At 41.7% G+C, this 16917-nt stretch overlaps 1 protein-coding gene across 2 annotated transcripts in view; it reads left to right on the forward strand.

Annotated features, from left to right (window-relative positions):
- The first annotated feature begins 1441 nt into the window (after nucleotides 1-1441).
- PCCB (propionyl-CoA carboxylase subunit beta) overlaps nucleotides 1442-16917 on the forward strand; it is a 96292-nt gene continuing 80816 nt past the window's right edge. Inside the window, exons 1-5 of one of the 2 annotated variants that reach the window (XM_059162696.1) lie at nucleotides 1442-1672; nucleotides 4679-4798; nucleotides 5802-5870; nucleotides 8895-8951; nucleotides 10753-10866. In XM_059162696.1, the coding sequence (XP_059018679.1) occupies nucleotides 1490-1672; nucleotides 4679-4798; nucleotides 5802-5870; nucleotides 8895-8951; nucleotides 10753-10866 (543 nt within the window). In that variant the 5' untranslated portion in view covers nucleotides 1442-1489. The remainder of the gene's footprint in view (nucleotides 1673-4678; nucleotides 4799-5801; nucleotides 5871-8894; nucleotides 8952-10752; nucleotides 10867-16917) is intronic. The other variant, XM_059162697.1, reaches the window with a different exon arrangement.

Raw genomic sequence — 16917 nt, forward strand, 5'->3', positions numbered from 1 at the left:
GCGATCATGACCTGAGCCAAAGGTAGAGGCTTCAACCCACTGAGCCACCCAGGCTCCCCAGTTGATGACATTCTTTCTTTCTTTCTTTCTTTTTTTTTTTTTTAAAGATTTTATTTATTTATCAGAGAGAGAGAGGGGGAGAGAGCGAGCACAGGCAGACAGAATGGCAGGCAGAGGCAGAGGGAGAAGCAGGCTCCCTGCCGAGCAAGGAGCCCGATGTGGGACTCGATCCCAGGACGCTGGGATCATGACCTGAGCCGAAGGCAGCTGCTTAACCAACTGAGCCACCCAGGCGTCCTTTTTTTTTAGTTGATGACATTCTTAAAGCAGTGACCCAAACGCAGGTCCAACAACATCTACCACGGAGTCAGATGGGCTTTGTCCAGCCACATGACTTCAGGCTTTGGATCCTCAGCTTCCCTGTATATCCAGGTGAATAACTCCTACTCAAGGAAATGTAATAAACACTGGTGGTTAGTTCTTGGCTTATAGTAAGTGCTCAAAAATATTTGCTGAATTGAATTGCATTAAAATTTAAGCCCCAGGCCTGAATTTGGACTTTATGAAGGCTCTGGCTGTGTGAGCCGGAGCTTGGAGGGGTTAATGACCAATTTTAGCAGTTTTCTCTGTGACTAAGAATGCAAGATATACACCTTGTTCTCTGCCTTGAAGACCTGCTTGTTAGCTGGGGAAACAGATGGACAACCTCCCCCAAGAGTTCAGTTCCGAATTCCTAAAGCAGTGGTTCTCAAACTCTAGCAAGCATCAAAATCACCTAGAGGTCATCTGGTGAAACAGATTGCTGGCTACAGCCCGAGTTTAATTCAGTAGGTCCCGGATGAAGTATGAGAATTTGAAAGTCTGCATTTCCCGCTTGCTCTCAAGTGATAGTCAAACCGCTGTGCCCACGCCCACACTTCGAGAACTACCCACGAGAGATTAGGAGCCCTGTGCTCAACACGCGGCACAGAGTGGGTCTCTGTTATCCTGGCCCCACTACATCTTTAGTCTCTGCTCTTGATCAAATCACTCTACCTCTCTGTGCTTCATTTGCCTCATCTGTGAAATCAGGATAATAAGGTAATGCAAGTGCGTGCTTAAAGCCACACTTGGCACAGTGTTTTTTGTTGTTGTTGTTGTTTGTTTTTTAACAAATGTCGGCTATCTGCTATTATCTATTCATTTTCTGGAGGTGGTGGGACGACCAAACTAGAGGTCTAGGTAGACAGAGAAGAAGAACCAAAACCCTCTTCCGTGCAGCAAGGAAGGCACAAGAGCTGAGGACCAGTATTATCCTTCTTAAAGTAACGCTCTAGTGGGGTCTGGGGTCTCAAAAGCTCCGCCTTTTCTCCTTAGAGGGCCCTGATGTCCAACCCACAGCTTCTTTACGTCCCATAGGTGCTGCGCAGGCGCAAAACCCTATGTGCCCACGCTTGACGCACATGCGTACTCAGACGCACAAGGTTGGGGGCTGGCCTGCAGAGCAGAAATGGCGGCGGCAATACGTGCGTTGGCTGCTGGAGCAAGCCGCAGCGTTGTGGTGAGCAGTCTCCGGCCCGCAGTCCGCAACCTGTGTAGCCAGCCTATCTCCGTTAACGATCGCATCGAGAAAAAGCGCAAGGCCGCATTGGTGGGAGGAGGCCAGCGCCGCGTAGATGCGCAGCATAAGCGGGTGAGTCCCGCGGTGGTCGGACCATCCCCTCGGCGTTCGCGACCTATCACAGAGTGCCCAGCTCGCGACGCCCCAGTCCTTTCAGCCAATCAGCGCCATGCCGGGGAGGGGCGGGGTCGAGAAGGTTCACCTTAAGTACCTGTTGCCTTTTACCAAGTTGCAGGTAAAACGAAGATAAGCACCACTGTGCTTTACTACTCTCCACTTTGCTTCTGGATATTTAGAGGGAGCTGGCCGGCTCCCAGCTGGCTCACCACTTAACATCTATAGACTTTTGGACTAGTTACTTAATCACTAGAAGTCAGTTTTTTTTTTTTTAAGATTTTATTTATTTGTCAGAGAGAGAGAGGGAGAGAGAGCGAGCACAGGCAGACAGAATGGCAGGTAGAGACAGAGGGAGAAGCAGGCTTCCCGCTGAGCAAGGAGCCCGATGCGAGACTCGATTCCAGGACGCCGGGATCATGACCCGAGCCGAAGGCAGCTGCTTAACCAACTGAGCCACCCAGGCGTCCCAGGAGTCAGTTTTTTTTTTTTTTTTTTAAAGAAGAAACTAGTAGTACTTATTCCTTCACAATCTTATTGGTATAGCTACGGAAGCGATGATAGGCACTTAGGGGGAAAAAATCTGTTTATTCTCCTGCCCTGTGAAAGCGTGGTAAATTCTGCCTCTCTTATGGGAGCAGGAAAATCGGAACATACGGCAGGGGAATTAACGTGGGCAAAATCTCAAAGTAATCTGGGGCGGAGTGTGCACGGGGAACTTGTGGAACTTCTGACCCCTCAATGCTGGCAGAACGCCTTTGAGGTCTTAGCATGCATCGACATGCTGGGTAGGAAAGGACCCTGTCGGAGGCAGGGAGGTTTTTGAGGCAAGACAGCTGGCCTTTAGAGATATGCTGTGTGGACCATTTAGCAGCAGGAGAAACTGAGGCCCAGATCAGTGACCTGGGACTTGAAACTAGGCTCATGCAGTGCTTCACTGACACGTGTGTGAATCTGGACTGATGTGCTAGAAGATAGAGAAGTGAAATTCTTAGAGGTGAAGGTCATTGAGGCACAACTGTCAAGTGTGGTGAGGGGTGGTGAGTGGGGTGGAACGCTAGGATCTTTAGTGAGGAGATTTGAATTAGCTCTTTATTGAAGTCTAAACTGGATGTTGATTGATTGATTGATTATTTTTAGATTTTATTTACTTATTTGACAGAGAAAGAGAGCGAGAGAGCACAAGCCGGGGGAATGGCAGGGAGAGGAGAAGCAGACTCCCCGCTATCAGAGAGCCCAGTGCAGGGCTTGATCCCAGGATTCCAGCAGATGCCCCTTGAGTGTTGATTTAAATGTTATAAATTCTGATTTGACAAAAACATGAAGGTGACTGTTCCTTTTTGACAAGTTACTTAATCCCTAGGAGTCATTTATTCTAAAGAGAAGATAGTTGTAATTTTTGACCCTTGGGAGTGAGATATAAGTTTGGTTGAGTGTGGGTCCATCTGGGTAGTGTAGTCCTTAAACCTCAGACTCTTGGTTTTGGCTCAGGTCGTGATCTTCAGTGGTGGGATCAAGCCCCAAGTTGGGCTCCAGGCTCAGCAGCGAGTCTGCCTGGGACTCGCGCTCTCTCTCCCTCTGTCCCTCCCCCGCACCATCCCAGGTGCACTCTCTCTCTCAAATAAATAAACCTTTAAAAAATTTGGCTGAGTATGTGGTGTCAGGAGTATTTTCCCTCCCTCCCCTGGGGTGGCTCTGTCTCGATTGAAGGAACCTTTGCATCATCCTTTGAAAGGCCTTTCAGTGCTCCTGTGCACTCTTTGTGTTGGGACCCATTGCTGACTTCCTCCCTGGAACATCACCCCACTTCTTCCTGGGTAGACTCTACTGGGCTTAGATGCAGGCTCAAGAAGCACTTTTTCTTTTGCTAGAGCTGACTTAGTCAGGAGGCTGACTTGATTTAAATCCCTCTCTCCACCCTTTTTAAAACAAATTTTTGGACTATTTCCATAGGACAGATTCCCAGAAATGGAATTACTGGGTCAAAAGATAGAAATATTTTTAACACTCTAATATATGTTGCCAAATTGCTTTCTGGAAAACTTAATTCTACTTTACACAATAGTGTATACGATGGCCTGTTTGTTTTAGAAAGACCTCACTGGCTTTGGCTACTTTCTTATGGGGGAAAAAAAAAGCCAGTTTGAGGTGGTTTTTTCCCCCAGGGTGGAGGGAGGTTGGAATACAGTGGGCCTGGCTGTTTGGCTTGCTCTGAGTAAGGGCTTGAGAGTCCAAGCAACAGAAGCTATTGATAAGTTGAAGGTTCCAACCTCACCGTCCCCAAGCATCATTTTTTTTTTTTTTAACTCTTCTCAAGTGAGCTCTTTACTGCTCTCTGTCCCCCTCCTTTTCTTCTGAGCTATTACCTCTGTGCGGTTGTCTCAGTATCATAGTGTCACTGTCAGGTGTGGGGTCCCTAAGCAGAGCCCCTAATATAGGATAGTGAGAGGAGCCCATGGAGGAGGCAGGAGAAGAATCAGTAAGTAGTCCCAGAAGTGTCCCTGGGGTTGACCACTAGTGAGGTGAGTTTGTGTGGAGTTCCCTAGAAGAAGCTTGTGAATCTGTGTATGTGGCCTCAGACTCTTCACTAAGCCTACTTTAGTTTTCCACCTCCTCCATTCTTCTTTTTATTCCATGATTGCTCCTTAAGTCTCCAATAAATGTTTGTGGAACTAGTATATTGTTCCATGGTCAGGATTCCTTACCCCCACTTCTCTTCACCTTTTCCTCCTCCCATTTCCTTATTTGCCTTCCCCTGTTGGCTCCTGAAGCTCCCTGTCTGCCCTGATGTCCTTATTGGCTGAAATCTACTTGTCATACCTGTGTTTTGGGCGGGTTGATGGAATAGAGGCTTTCATGAGAGGTGAAGGGGTAAGCCCTGTCTTCCTGGCCTTCTCATGAATGCTCCTTGCTTACTGACTTTGCCTATGATGACCCCACTAAATGGTTTTTGTTGTGTTGTAGGGAAAGCTAACTGCCAGAGAGCGGATCAGTGTTTTGCTGGACCCTGGCAGTTTTGTTGAGAGCGACATGTTTGTGGAACACAGATGTGCAGATTTTGGAATGGCTGCTGAGAAGAATAAGGTATCTTTTCACATGGTGGTGTGAGCCACTACGTTGCACTTTCTAGCTGTTGCTGTGCTGGCCTACCCACTAGACTAATGAAGACCTTTTGGAACTCAAAAGTACATTTAAGAATTTTCAGGTTTGGGGCCTGAAGTTGCAGAGGTGCCTCTGGAGAAGTAGTATTGGGCCTCCAGATTCCCCTACTTAACCTTTGTCTGCAGATGAAGGAATGTGAGTGGGACTGCTCAGACCTTGGGCAGTGTGACTCTGGCCCAGTTTCCAGGGCTCTGGTTGTGGGTTCAGAATTCTCACAAATATGGATTGACAAACTTGGAAGGAAAGATGAGAATGTCTTTTAGTTGTGTTCTAGTTTGTCTAGGCAACAGAGACCCCTAAAGCAGGACCATTTGCCTGTTTTGTCATACTAAGTTTATGGAGCTTTTGGGGTCAGAGTCACCGATACTTTCTTTTTTTTTTAATTGGGTGTTCTCCATGGGTATGCGGAATTCTTTGGACTCACTTTTGATCAGTTTTTCTTGGGTCTGCATATATGCTGTTAGTGACCAAAGATTTGGGAACTTGGCACCAAATCAGCTGGCTCCATTTGAGTCATTATGGGCCACATAGTATTCCAGGATTCCAAGCAAAATGATGGGTTTGCCGTAAGGTTTGGGGGTGGGCTGTGTGGCTTTGTAGACTTGCCATGTGTCATTCTATTCCCTTCTCCTTCCCATGGCATTTGGTAGTTGCAGCTCTAGGGAGTTTTAATTATTTTGTTTTTGGAAGAAGATGATCTCTAACTATAGTGCCCTTCACTTCTATTGACAAAGCAGTAGCCTACGGCTTGCTTTTGCAGAGCTGAGCAGGGGAAGAGGAGATTCCATCATGATCCTGATTCATACTGAATTTCAAGAAATTTAGGGTGCGCATTTGTTTTGGGCTTTTTTTGGTCTTTCATTGCTAAATTCACTAAAAGACATATTTGGGTTTTTTAACTCTTATTTTTCTATTTTTCTGATAGTTTCCTGGAGACAGTGTGGTCACTGGACGGGGCCGAATCAATGGAAGATTGGCTTATGTCTTCAGTCAGGTATTTAATAACTCCAATAGGCTGTGCGTTCCTGGAGGGCAGAGCCAGGAGCAAAAGATATGACAAGAAAGCAGTTTTGGGGAATGAAAACTTGCTTGTAGTGGGGGCAGATGAGGGATTTACTTTCTGTTTTTCAGTGGGGGCAGATGAGGGATTTACTTTCTGTTTTTCAGTGCATATGTTGAGAGTTTTATACTATAGTATGTGTTTTTTCTTAGGGTAAAAGAATCAATAGTCTTGAGTGATGATCACAGGGCATTAATCGGGTAAAAAGTCCCAGGCCAGGAGTTTAATCCAAGTGAGTGAGTTTCCTTTTGGCAGGTTGGGTGTGTGCCTGGAGGGCATCCATGTCCTGGGCATTGTGTCGACTGAGAGAGTGCTGTGAATGCAGCTTGGGTGGAAGGCACTAGACTCCATGAACCATAGGTTTTGGGCTTTCCCGAAAGTATTAGAACAAATTTTCTTTTCTTTTTTTTTTTTTTTAATTTTTTTTAGAACAAATTTTCTTAAGCTGCATAAAGACAGATAAAGTTTCTTCACACTGAGACCGTAGAAGAATATAGTATAGGAGGCAGAATAATGGTCCCCCAAAATGTCCAACTCCTAATTCCTGAAGTTTATGAATGATAGCTTCAATGGCAAAGGGGAATTAAGCTGCAGATGGAATTAGTGTTGCTAATTAGCTAACCTTAAAATAAAGAAGCCTGGGTCACCCAGGTGTGCACAATATAATCACAGGGTCCTTAAGAGAAGGAGAGGCAGAAGCAAAGTTCCAAATGGTGTGTTGTGAGAAGGGCCTGCCACTGCTGGCTAAGAAGATGGAGGAAGGGAGTCATGAATGAAGGAATGCAGACGGTCTCCAGAACCTGGAAAAGGCAGGAAAAATGATTCTCTCTTGGACCGTCCAGAAAGGCGCCTAACAATGCTAATCTTGAGTATAGCTCAGTGAGGCCCACGTAGGACTTCGAAATTACAGAACTGTGAGAGAATAGATTTACGTTGCTTTAAGCCACTGAATTTGTGGTAATTGTTAGAGCAGCTTATAGTAAACTAACACTATACTATTCTGGGTTTGATTACTTCCTCTCCCCATCCCCCCACCAGAGGTGGAAATATGCATATAATTCTAAGTGTTTAGTTCCTTTTTATAGATCTAAAATTATAAAGCTTGTTTATGGGTTTAATAGTAAAATAACCATGTTCGGGTAATTTTGAATGTATTGTACTTAGACAATACTCATTTACTTAATGAATTCCCTTTGAAATGTTTTAGAGAAAGACAACTATCATATGATCCCTCTGATATGAGGAAGTGGTGATGCAACATGGGGGCTTAAGTGGGTAGGAGAAGAATCAATGAAACAAGATGGGATTGGGAGGGAGACAACCCATAAGTGACTCTTAATCTTACAAAACAAACTGAGGGTTGCTGGAGGGAGGGGGGTTGGGAGAAGGGGGGTGGGGTTATGGACATTGGGGAGGGTATGTGCTTTGGTGAGTGCCGTGAAGTGTGTAAACCTGGCGATTCACAGACCTGTACCCCTGGGGATAAAAATACATGTTTATAAAAAAATAAAAAATTAAAAAAACAAACAAACAAAAACAACAACAAAAAAAACTGTGTTACAGATGGGTCTACCAAATGCTTAACTAGAAGAAATGATTTCTCCTTTTTGTAATTTATGAGAGCTAGGCAAAAACTTGTACAGAAGGAAGCATTAATCAGATAGCCAGAACAAAGAAAGTTACTATGCTGTCTGGGCTCAACCTTCTAACTACTGAGCAGATACAAAAATTCACTGAGTTGATACTTTTTATCAGCCCATGGGGTAGGGTTGTGTAGGGATAGGGGGAGGGGAGAGGGAAAAAACTGAGCCAGAGTTTCTGTCCTGAAGATGCTAATTATTTTGTGTATAGAATGGGGCAGGACAGGAGGGTCTTCAGTACAGATAGAGTGAGAGAGATGCTGTGCAAGTGCTGTGGGCTGAGGACAAGGGATGATTGCATTCAGACTTGAGGGATGTTTTAGTTGCTTTTTGTGGGGAACTTCTTTTCCAGAGAAGCAGCCTCAGTCTCTTGCTTGATAATTGACCATAGGTATGTTCTGGGGAGACATGTAGAGGGAAAGGAGAGCCCAGTGCTGGCTCATCATTCAGTGTACAGGTTCCTGATCTCATGTGTTTTTAGACTCACTTTCATGTTCTTTTGCTGCTGGTGACTGAATCCAGAGCCCCTCTGATGAAGTTGCTTTAGCGAATAAACCTTTCCTCTTCTCAAGATGAAGGAGAGACCCTGTGGGATCCAGCTGCTCCCCACAGAGACTTTGTATCAGTCTGTTTTCACCCCTCCTCACCCCCACTTTCCATGGTTCCTGCATTGTCCCCTCCTTGTGGTTACTGCCCCTGCAGTGTATAGGCTTCCATTTGTTCCCTCTAAGTCAAATATTCTTCTTGAGCTTTCATTTCCTCTCGAGTTTGTTCAGTCTCTCCTCTGTGGATGTTGCTTCTTCCTTTTTTGTCCTCGTGGGCTGAATCTCTTCTTAATTCGCTGCTGTCTTTTTGAGATGGTTTTAGGAAGGAGGTCCTTCCTACTTCAAGAAGCCCTTTACATTGGAAGATAATGAAACTCCATAAGCCAGAGGAAGCAGTGAAGGCCCTGATTGACTTTTTTCACCTCCCTCATCAAAATGAGTGATACTTTCTAGTAATAGAAATGCCTCACTGTTTGAGATCTCTAGAATCTGATTTTTCAGGTTAATTCTTCATGAAAAGTTTTCCTTTCCATAGAGCTGTGACTCATTTTTATAGAGCAAGTCTTTTGCTCCCAACAATACATGAACTCCCTTTAAAGATACAAATTATTTCATAGAATAATGAATGAAAGACTACTCCTAATTTTTTGAATGTCTAAAAATCCCTCAAAAACTTTTGGCTAAGAGTTTTTCATTTCTTTCTCCTCCTTGTGGCTCTCTATCCCTGGCTAGTCACTATATTTTAGTTGTTGATTTAATTGTTTTCTTTTCAGGATTTTACAGTTTTTGGAGGTAGTCTGTCCGGGGCGCATGCCCAGAAGATCTGCAAAGTAAGTATTCAGTATTGAAGACCAGTACTTTCATCAGTCACTTGGTACATATTGAGTATTGGGGTACAGAACTATATGTGGGGTGGGTGCTGACCCAAAGTTCCCATCAGTCAGGAGTTTATAACATTTTTTTTTTTTTTTTTTTTGTATCATGGATCCCTTTGGTGGGCTGGTAATTATTTGCATGCATAAAATATGTAGGATTACAAAGAAATAAAAATATTTTAAAAAATCACATTTGTAATATATGTGCTTTCTAATTCCTCAAGTAACGAAATTTAGTTGTGGATCCAAACTGCTATAATTTCACAGTATTTTTATGAATAAATTTCACAATATGAATAAATATCCTACTTCAAAATACCTGCAACAACTTGAATGTGCCATAAAAATATCCATGGCTTCTATTAATGACAAAGTCACAGGTATTTCTAATACTTTATTAGTATTTTTTTTTAACTTTGTTCATTATTAAAGGAAATGCTAAAGATCAACCAGAGTTAATAAAGATAAAGATGTAAATTTTTTCCCATCCAAGGCATGGATGAAATTTGTTTATAGACTGCTTGGGATTCTGAAGAGTCCAGGTAAAGAGCCTGTGGTCTAGGTGGAGAGTCCAGGTACTAAAAGATAAAGAGCAGTACAAGGATTGATTACATGATGGTATTTTAAAAATACTGCTAGTGATGAGATGCTCTGGAGATGAATAAAAGTATAGATTATATTTGGAGAACTTTGGAATTAAAGGTAGGGTTGACTGTTAGTAGCTGGTGAGCGCTTCCCTGTGTAATGAAAAACTTGGATTCTAGACATGGTCTTGTCATATGTTTCTGAAACCTTGGACCAGTCCCTTAACTTCTAAACTTCCCCGATTTTTCTTTTTACTGCCTCTGTTATCATGGTTAAATGAATAATATGGAAGTGAAAGTGCTTTGTGAACTGTCAAGAGCTATTTGGAATGTTACTTATTAGGCTCTCAACTACTGACCCATGAGGAAAATATGGCTTATTACAAGTAAAAGCAGGCCTGGGCCTGGCCTGTGGTTAACAGATGGATCTACATGTACTTTCACGAAAATCAACTTTGCTATTGTGACTACTGTCAGTTCTTTCAAAAGAGTAATGGGGTCGGGGATGGAGTGGGGGCTGCAGTGGTGGTGGTGGCAGGGCTTGGCTGGCTCAGTCAGTGGAGCATGTGATTCTTGATCTCAGGGTCATGAGTTCAAGCCCTATGTTGGGCATGGAGCCTACTTAAAATAAACAAACAAACAAACAAATAAATAAATAACTGGGAACAAAACTGGCTACTGGAAAATATTACAGCTAGTCCTGAGGCTCTAGAAATGGTTGTTAGGAACAGTTTTTGCCCCTGCTGCTGGGAAGTGCTTTGGGTCTGGGATGCCTGAGGGGCTTTAATTGGCCCTTAAAATTTTGGTTCTTGGGCGCCTGGGTGGCTGCCTTCGGCTCAGGTCATGATCTCAGGGTCCTGGGATCGAGTCCCGCATCAGGCTCTCTGCTCAGCAGGGAGCCTGCTTCCTCCTCTCTCTCTCTCTGCCTGCCTCTCTGCCTACTTGTGATCTCTCTCTGTCAAATAAATAAATAAAATCTTTAAAAAAAAAATTTTTGGTTCTTTGTTTTCCATGAAGGTACCCAGTAATCCTGGGGAAGAAAGCCAGTATAAATGACTCTTGTCCTGAAAAGTATGCTTAGAACATTTTCCAGAAAACACCATGGTGCTTTATAAATTCTGTTTTTGTTAACAGGATCAGTTGTCTCATGAAAGGTTTCTTTGCTGTTTCAGATCATGGACCAGGCCATGACAGTGGGGGCTCCAGTGATTGGACTGAATGACTCTGGTGGAGCACGGATCCAAGAGGGAGTAGAGTCTTTGGCTGGCTATGCAGACATCTTTCTGGTGAGAAACCTGTTAACTGAGTATAGAGAGTAAAATAGTACAAGGCTCAGTTTTCAAAGCTGTGTCCTAGTCAGAGCTTCCTTATCCCTATTGTTCTCTGCTCTGTGTAGGTTCTGTGGCTTCTTTCTGTGTCCTGGGGAAGGCATGGAAGGTGGATAAAAAGCAAGAGAGTAGGTGGAGTGGTTTTCTTTTTTTGTCACAGAGAGCCACTCTTAGGGGAAAACTAAATTAAAGATCACTTGTAAGGGAAATATACCTGATTATTTTTTTCAAAAGCAAAGGACATGGAATTATAAATATTAAAAATGAATTGATATGATGCTATAAATGGGAATTTTTTAAAAAACGCAGTGCTCTTTACTTTGGTTAAAACACAAGATCATTGTATGAAGTTCAAGTTGTAGTACAAAGAAGAAAAATTAGCCAAATCTCACCATTCAGAAACATTCAATGAACATCGAATTCAGATTTCTTTCTGCTCACTTACTAAAATTACAGAGAAAGAAATGAAAAACACAAAAGTAAATTAAATGTGTCATTTGAAGTAGGAAGTATATTATAAGAGAGTAAGGGAGATTGGGGTGAGGGAGAGAGATACTGCCAGATGGAAACTTGAGAAAAGGGACAGATCTACATTTCTAGAGAGGGGAGGAAAAAGAGAGAAGGCAGGAAAGCAACAGGCAGACATTGTTTCTAATCAGGCCAGCTGTTGTTGTCATCCCCTGGGCTGCAGGCTTATGAACATTCTGTCCCTGTCTACTGCCCTTTAGGTTTCATGAGAAAAATGTATATTTATTTTGTGTAAGATGCTCTGCTAGTTGTGGAAGTACTTATGTGGAAGTACTTATGTTCATTGAGGAGCCATTTTGTAGATCTTAAATCTGCTTTTTAATCTTTAATCTTGAGGTCCAGGCATAACCCACTGGGGAGAATTAGCTCTTTGGGTGGCATGGTCAGATGATTTAGGCCTGGAAGGTCTCCTCTGGCTCTTAGCTTGAAGTCATGCCTATATTGAAAATGAAGGAAAGGAAGCATGGCCCTAAGAGAAGTGGCAGTAAATCACCACGTTTTAGAGCTTGTCAGTGTTTTAGAGTATCTCCTACTCTAACCGGTCTTCATGAGTATAGGCTGCAGGAGTTGGGTTTTATTTTCTTTTCAGGAGATAGGCTTCAGTGATGTTAATAGATTATTTACTGGGGTGCCTGGGTGGTTCAGTCAGTTAAGTGTCCGACTCTTGATCTCCAGTTCAGATCTTGATCTCAGGGTTGTGAGTTCAACCCCTCTGTTGGGCTCAGAGCCTATTTAAAAAAAAAAAAAAAAGATTAATGCTGCTTGTTACTTGTACATCTCCAGCCACTTCCTTTTGCCTGTACTGTTAATTTAACTTTTTTTTCTAACTTTATTTTGATAGAATTTCAAACTTTATATAAAGATGGCAAAAATAGTACAAGGAACTCCCATATGTCCTTTACCCAGATTCGTCACTTGTTTACATTTTGCCCATTTGCTGTATCATTTCTCTCCATATGTATGTAGTTGCAGGTTATATTTATCTGAAACACTTGAGAATAAATTGGATGTTGTACCTCCTTTAGTTCTTAAATCCTTCATCATGTGTTTCCTAAGAACAAGGATATTCTGTAATAAAGTGAGTACAATAGTAGAAATCAGGAAATTTAACATTGATTTACTGATACTATTCTTATCTATGGTACATACTCAGATTTCATCAAACAATCCTAAATAAAGCCTGCTATAGCTGTTCCCCTACTACCCTATGCCCCATCTAATCCATGATTAAGTACTGTCTGTAATTATTTTATCTCTTTAATTTCCTTTAGTTTAGAGAAGTTTCTCAGTTTTTCTTTATCATCCATGACTTTGACATTTTTGGGAACAGCTTTAAAGGAGGTATAATTTACAAACCATAAAAATCCATCCATTGTAAGCATGTAATTCAGTGACTTAAAAAAAAAATCTAGTAAAATTAACAGTGTGTTTCAGGTATACAATATAGTGATTTAACAATTCTATACATTATTCAGTGCTCTCATGGTAAGTGAACTCTTAATCCTCTTCACCTATTTCACCCATCTCCCCACTCACCTTTCCTCCCACCATCGGTTCTGTATAATCAAGAGTCTGTTTTTTGTCTCTTTTTTTCCTTTGTTTGTTTGGTTTCTTAAGTTCCACATATGAGTGAAATCCTGTGGTATTTGTCTTTGAGTTATTTCACTTAGTATTATACTTTAGCTCCATCCATATTGTTGCATATGGCAAGATATTATTATTTTTTATGGTGGAGTAATAATCCATTATTTATAGATGCGTGCATGTGTATGTGATATATATATCTGTGTGTGTGTGTATGTAGAGACATATATATCACATCTCTATCCATTCATATATATACATATATATATATATATGTATATATATCACATTTTCTTTATCCATTCATTTATTGATGGACGCTGATTGCTTCCATAGCTTGGCTGTTGTAAATGCTGTCATAAACGTAACGGTGCATATATCCCTTGGATTTAAAGTTTTTTGTATTCTTTGGGTAAATACTCATTAGTGTGATCACTGGGTCATAAGATAGTTCTATTTTTAATTTTTTGAGTAATCTCCATACTGTCTTCCACATTGATTGCATAAGTTTGCCTTCTCACCAGTGGTGCACAAGGGTTCTTTTTTCCTCCACATCCTTGACAACACTTGTTTTATTTATTTACTTATTTATTGACGATTTATTTGAGAGAGAGAGAACACATGCACAAATAGGAGTGGCAGAGGAAGAGGGAGAGAGAATCCCAAGCACACTCTCCGCTAAATGCAGAGCCCAACATGGGACTCAACCTCATGACTGGAAATCATGACCTGAGCTGAAATCAAGAGTTGGGTGCCTAACCGTTGTGCCACCCAGGTGCCTTGTGCTTTTGATTTTCACTACTGGACAGGTGTAAGGTAGTATCTCCTTGTGGTTTTGATTTGCATTTCCCTAATGAGAGATATTGAGCATCTTTTCATATGTTTGTTGGCGGTCTGGATGTCTTCTTTGGAGAAATGTCTGCTCATGTCTTCTGCCCAGTTTTTGATTGGATTGTTTGTTTTTAGGATGTTGAGTTATATCAGTTCTTTATATATTTTGGATACTAACCCTTTATTAGGTATGTCATTTGCGAATAAGTTCTCTCATGCAGTAGATTGTCTTTGAGTTTTGTAGGTTGTTTCCTTTGCTGTACAGAAGCTTTTTATTTTGATGAAGTCCCAATAGTTTATTTTTGCTTTTGTTTCCCTTGCTTCAGGAGACCTATATAGAAATATGTTGCTATGGCCAATGTGAGAGGAATTACTGCCTGTGCTGTCTTCCAGGACTTATATGGTTTCCTGTCTTATATTTAGGTCTTAATCTTTCCAATTTTTTCTAGAAAATTGATTTCTAATTTAATAGTGTTGGAAAACATGCATAGTCTGACTTCATTCGTTCTGAATTTTTTGAGACTTGTTTTGTGGCCCAATATTTGATCTATTCATAGAATGTTCCATGTGTGCTTGGGAGTGCTGAATCCTAATCACTAGACTACAGGGATCCATGTGCACTTGAAAAGAATGTATATTCCCCTGTTTTTTTTTTTTTTTTTTAAAGATTTTTATTTATTTATTTGACAGACAGAGGTCACAAGCAGGCAGAGAGAGAGGAGGAAGCAGACTCCCTGCTGAGCAGAGAGCCTGATGTGGGGCTCGATACCAGCACCCTGAGATCATGACCTGAGCCGAAGGCAGAGGCTTTAACTCACTGAGCCACCCAGGCCCCTCTATATTCCCCTGTTTTAGAGTGGAATGTTCTGATTGTATGTTAGATCCATCTGCTTCAGTGTTTCATTCCAAAGCCAGTTTCCTGTTGATTTTCTATTTGGAAGATCTGTCCATTAATGTGAGTGAGCTGTTGAAGTCCCCTACTATTATTGTTTTACTATAGATTATTTCCTTTATGTTTGTTACTAGCTGCGTCACATATCTGGGTGCTCTCATGTTGGGTGTGTAAATATTTGCAGTTGTTAGAACTTGTCGGATTGTTCTATTTATGATTATATAGTGTCTTTCTTTTTTTTCTTGTTACTGTCTTTTGTTTTAAAGTCTATTTTGTCTGATTAGAAGTATTGCCACATTGGCTTGCTTTTTACTTCCATTTGCATAATAAATGCCTTTCCATTCTTCACTTTTTTTTTTTTTAAAGATTTTATTTATTTATTTGTAAGAGAGAGAGAGTGAGAGCGAGCACAGGCAGACAGAATGGAAGGCAGAGTCAGAGGGAGAAGCAGGCTCCCTGCGGAGCAAGGAGCCCGATGTGGGACTCGATCCCAGGACGCTGGGATCATGACCTGAGCCGAAGGCAGCTACTTAACCAACTGAGCCACCCAGGCGTCCCCATTCTTCACTTTTAGTTAGCATGTGTCTGTCTGTGAAATGAGTCCTTTGAAGGCAGCGTATTGATTGGTCTTACTTGATTATCTATTCTATCACTGTATGTCTTTTTTTTTTTTTTTTTTTAAAGATTTTATTCATCCATTTGACAGGGAGAGATCACAAGTAGGCAGAGAGGCAGGCAGAGAGAGAGAGAGAGAGAGAGGAGGAAGCAGGCTCCCTGCTGAGCAGAGAGCCCGATGCGGGACTCGATCCCAGGACCCTGAGATCATGACCTGAGCCGAAGGCAGCAGCTTAACCCACTGAGCCACCCAGGCGCCCCACTGTATGTCTTTTGATTGGAATGTTTAGACCATTTACGCTTAAAGTAATTATTTATAGGTGTATATTTCTTGCTGTTCTGTTACTGCTTTTATGGTTGTTTTTTCCTTCCCCATTCCTTTCTTCTCTTATTCTTTCACAGTTTGCTGACTTTGTTTGGTGATCTTTTTTGATTCCTTTCTCTTTATTCCTAGGGTTACCATTAGGTTTATATATAAAATCTGCATATGGTGGTTTACCCTGGGTTGATAGTTGCTTAAGTTTGAATCCATTCTGGAGTGCCTGGGTGGTTCAGTTGGTTAGGCATCTGCCTTTGGCTTAGGTCTTGATCCCAGTCGGGGAAGAAGCCCTGTATCCGGCTCCCTGCTCAGAGGGAGCCTGCTTCTCCCTCTCCTCCCTGTTGGTGCTCCTTCTTGCTATCTTTAAATCTTTAATCTTTAAAGGTTTTATTTATTTATTTATTTATTTATTTATTTGACAGAGAGACATCACAAGTAGGCAGAGAGGCAGGCAGAGAGAGAGGAGGAAGCAGGCTCCCTGCTGAGCAGAGAGCCCGATGCGGGACTCGATCCCAGGACCCTGAGATCATGACCTGAGCCAAAGGCAGCGGCTTAACCCACTGAGCCACCCAGGTGCCCCTAAATCTTTAATCTTTAAAATCTAAATCTAAAATCTTTAAATCTAAAATCTTTAAAAAAAAAAAAGTTTGAACCATTCTTTACTCCTCTGCCCCCATGTTTTAGGTATATGGTGTTATACTTTACAGACTTTTATTTTGTGAATACCTCAACTGAGTTTTTTTTTTTTTTAAATTGGTATACTTTATTTTACTGCTTTTGTGCTTCCCACTTTTCTTACTTATGATCTCTTCTTTCTACTCAGAGTCCTCTTTAACATTTACGACTTTGTTTTTAAGTTTTCCCAGCTTCGGGGCACCTGACTAGCTCAGTTGGTAGAACATGTGACTCTTAATCTTGGGGTCTTGAGTTCAAACCCCATGTTGGATATAGAGGTTACTTAAAAAAATAACATCAAGATTTTTTTTTCTCCCCAGATTGAGTCTTCTGATTTCTTGTTTCTTGTTTGGGCATCAGAATAATTCTGGCCTCATAGAATCAGTTGGAAGTATTGCCTCTCTTCCCTTTTTTGGGAAGAATTTATAAAGGGTTGACATTAGCTCTGTAACTATTCGGTAAAATTAATCAGTGAAGCAATCTGGACCTTGAGTTTGCTTTATAAATAATGTAAATAATGAGATATAGTTATCTATAATATATTTCAGGTATACAAGATATTCAC

The sequence above is a fragment of the Mustela lutreola genome, chromosome 2, assembly GCF_030435805.1.
Source record: "Mustela lutreola isolate mMusLut2 chromosome 2, mMusLut2.pri, whole genome shotgun sequence".
Taxonomy (NCBI): domain Eukaryota; kingdom Metazoa; phylum Chordata; class Mammalia; order Carnivora; family Mustelidae; genus Mustela; species Mustela lutreola.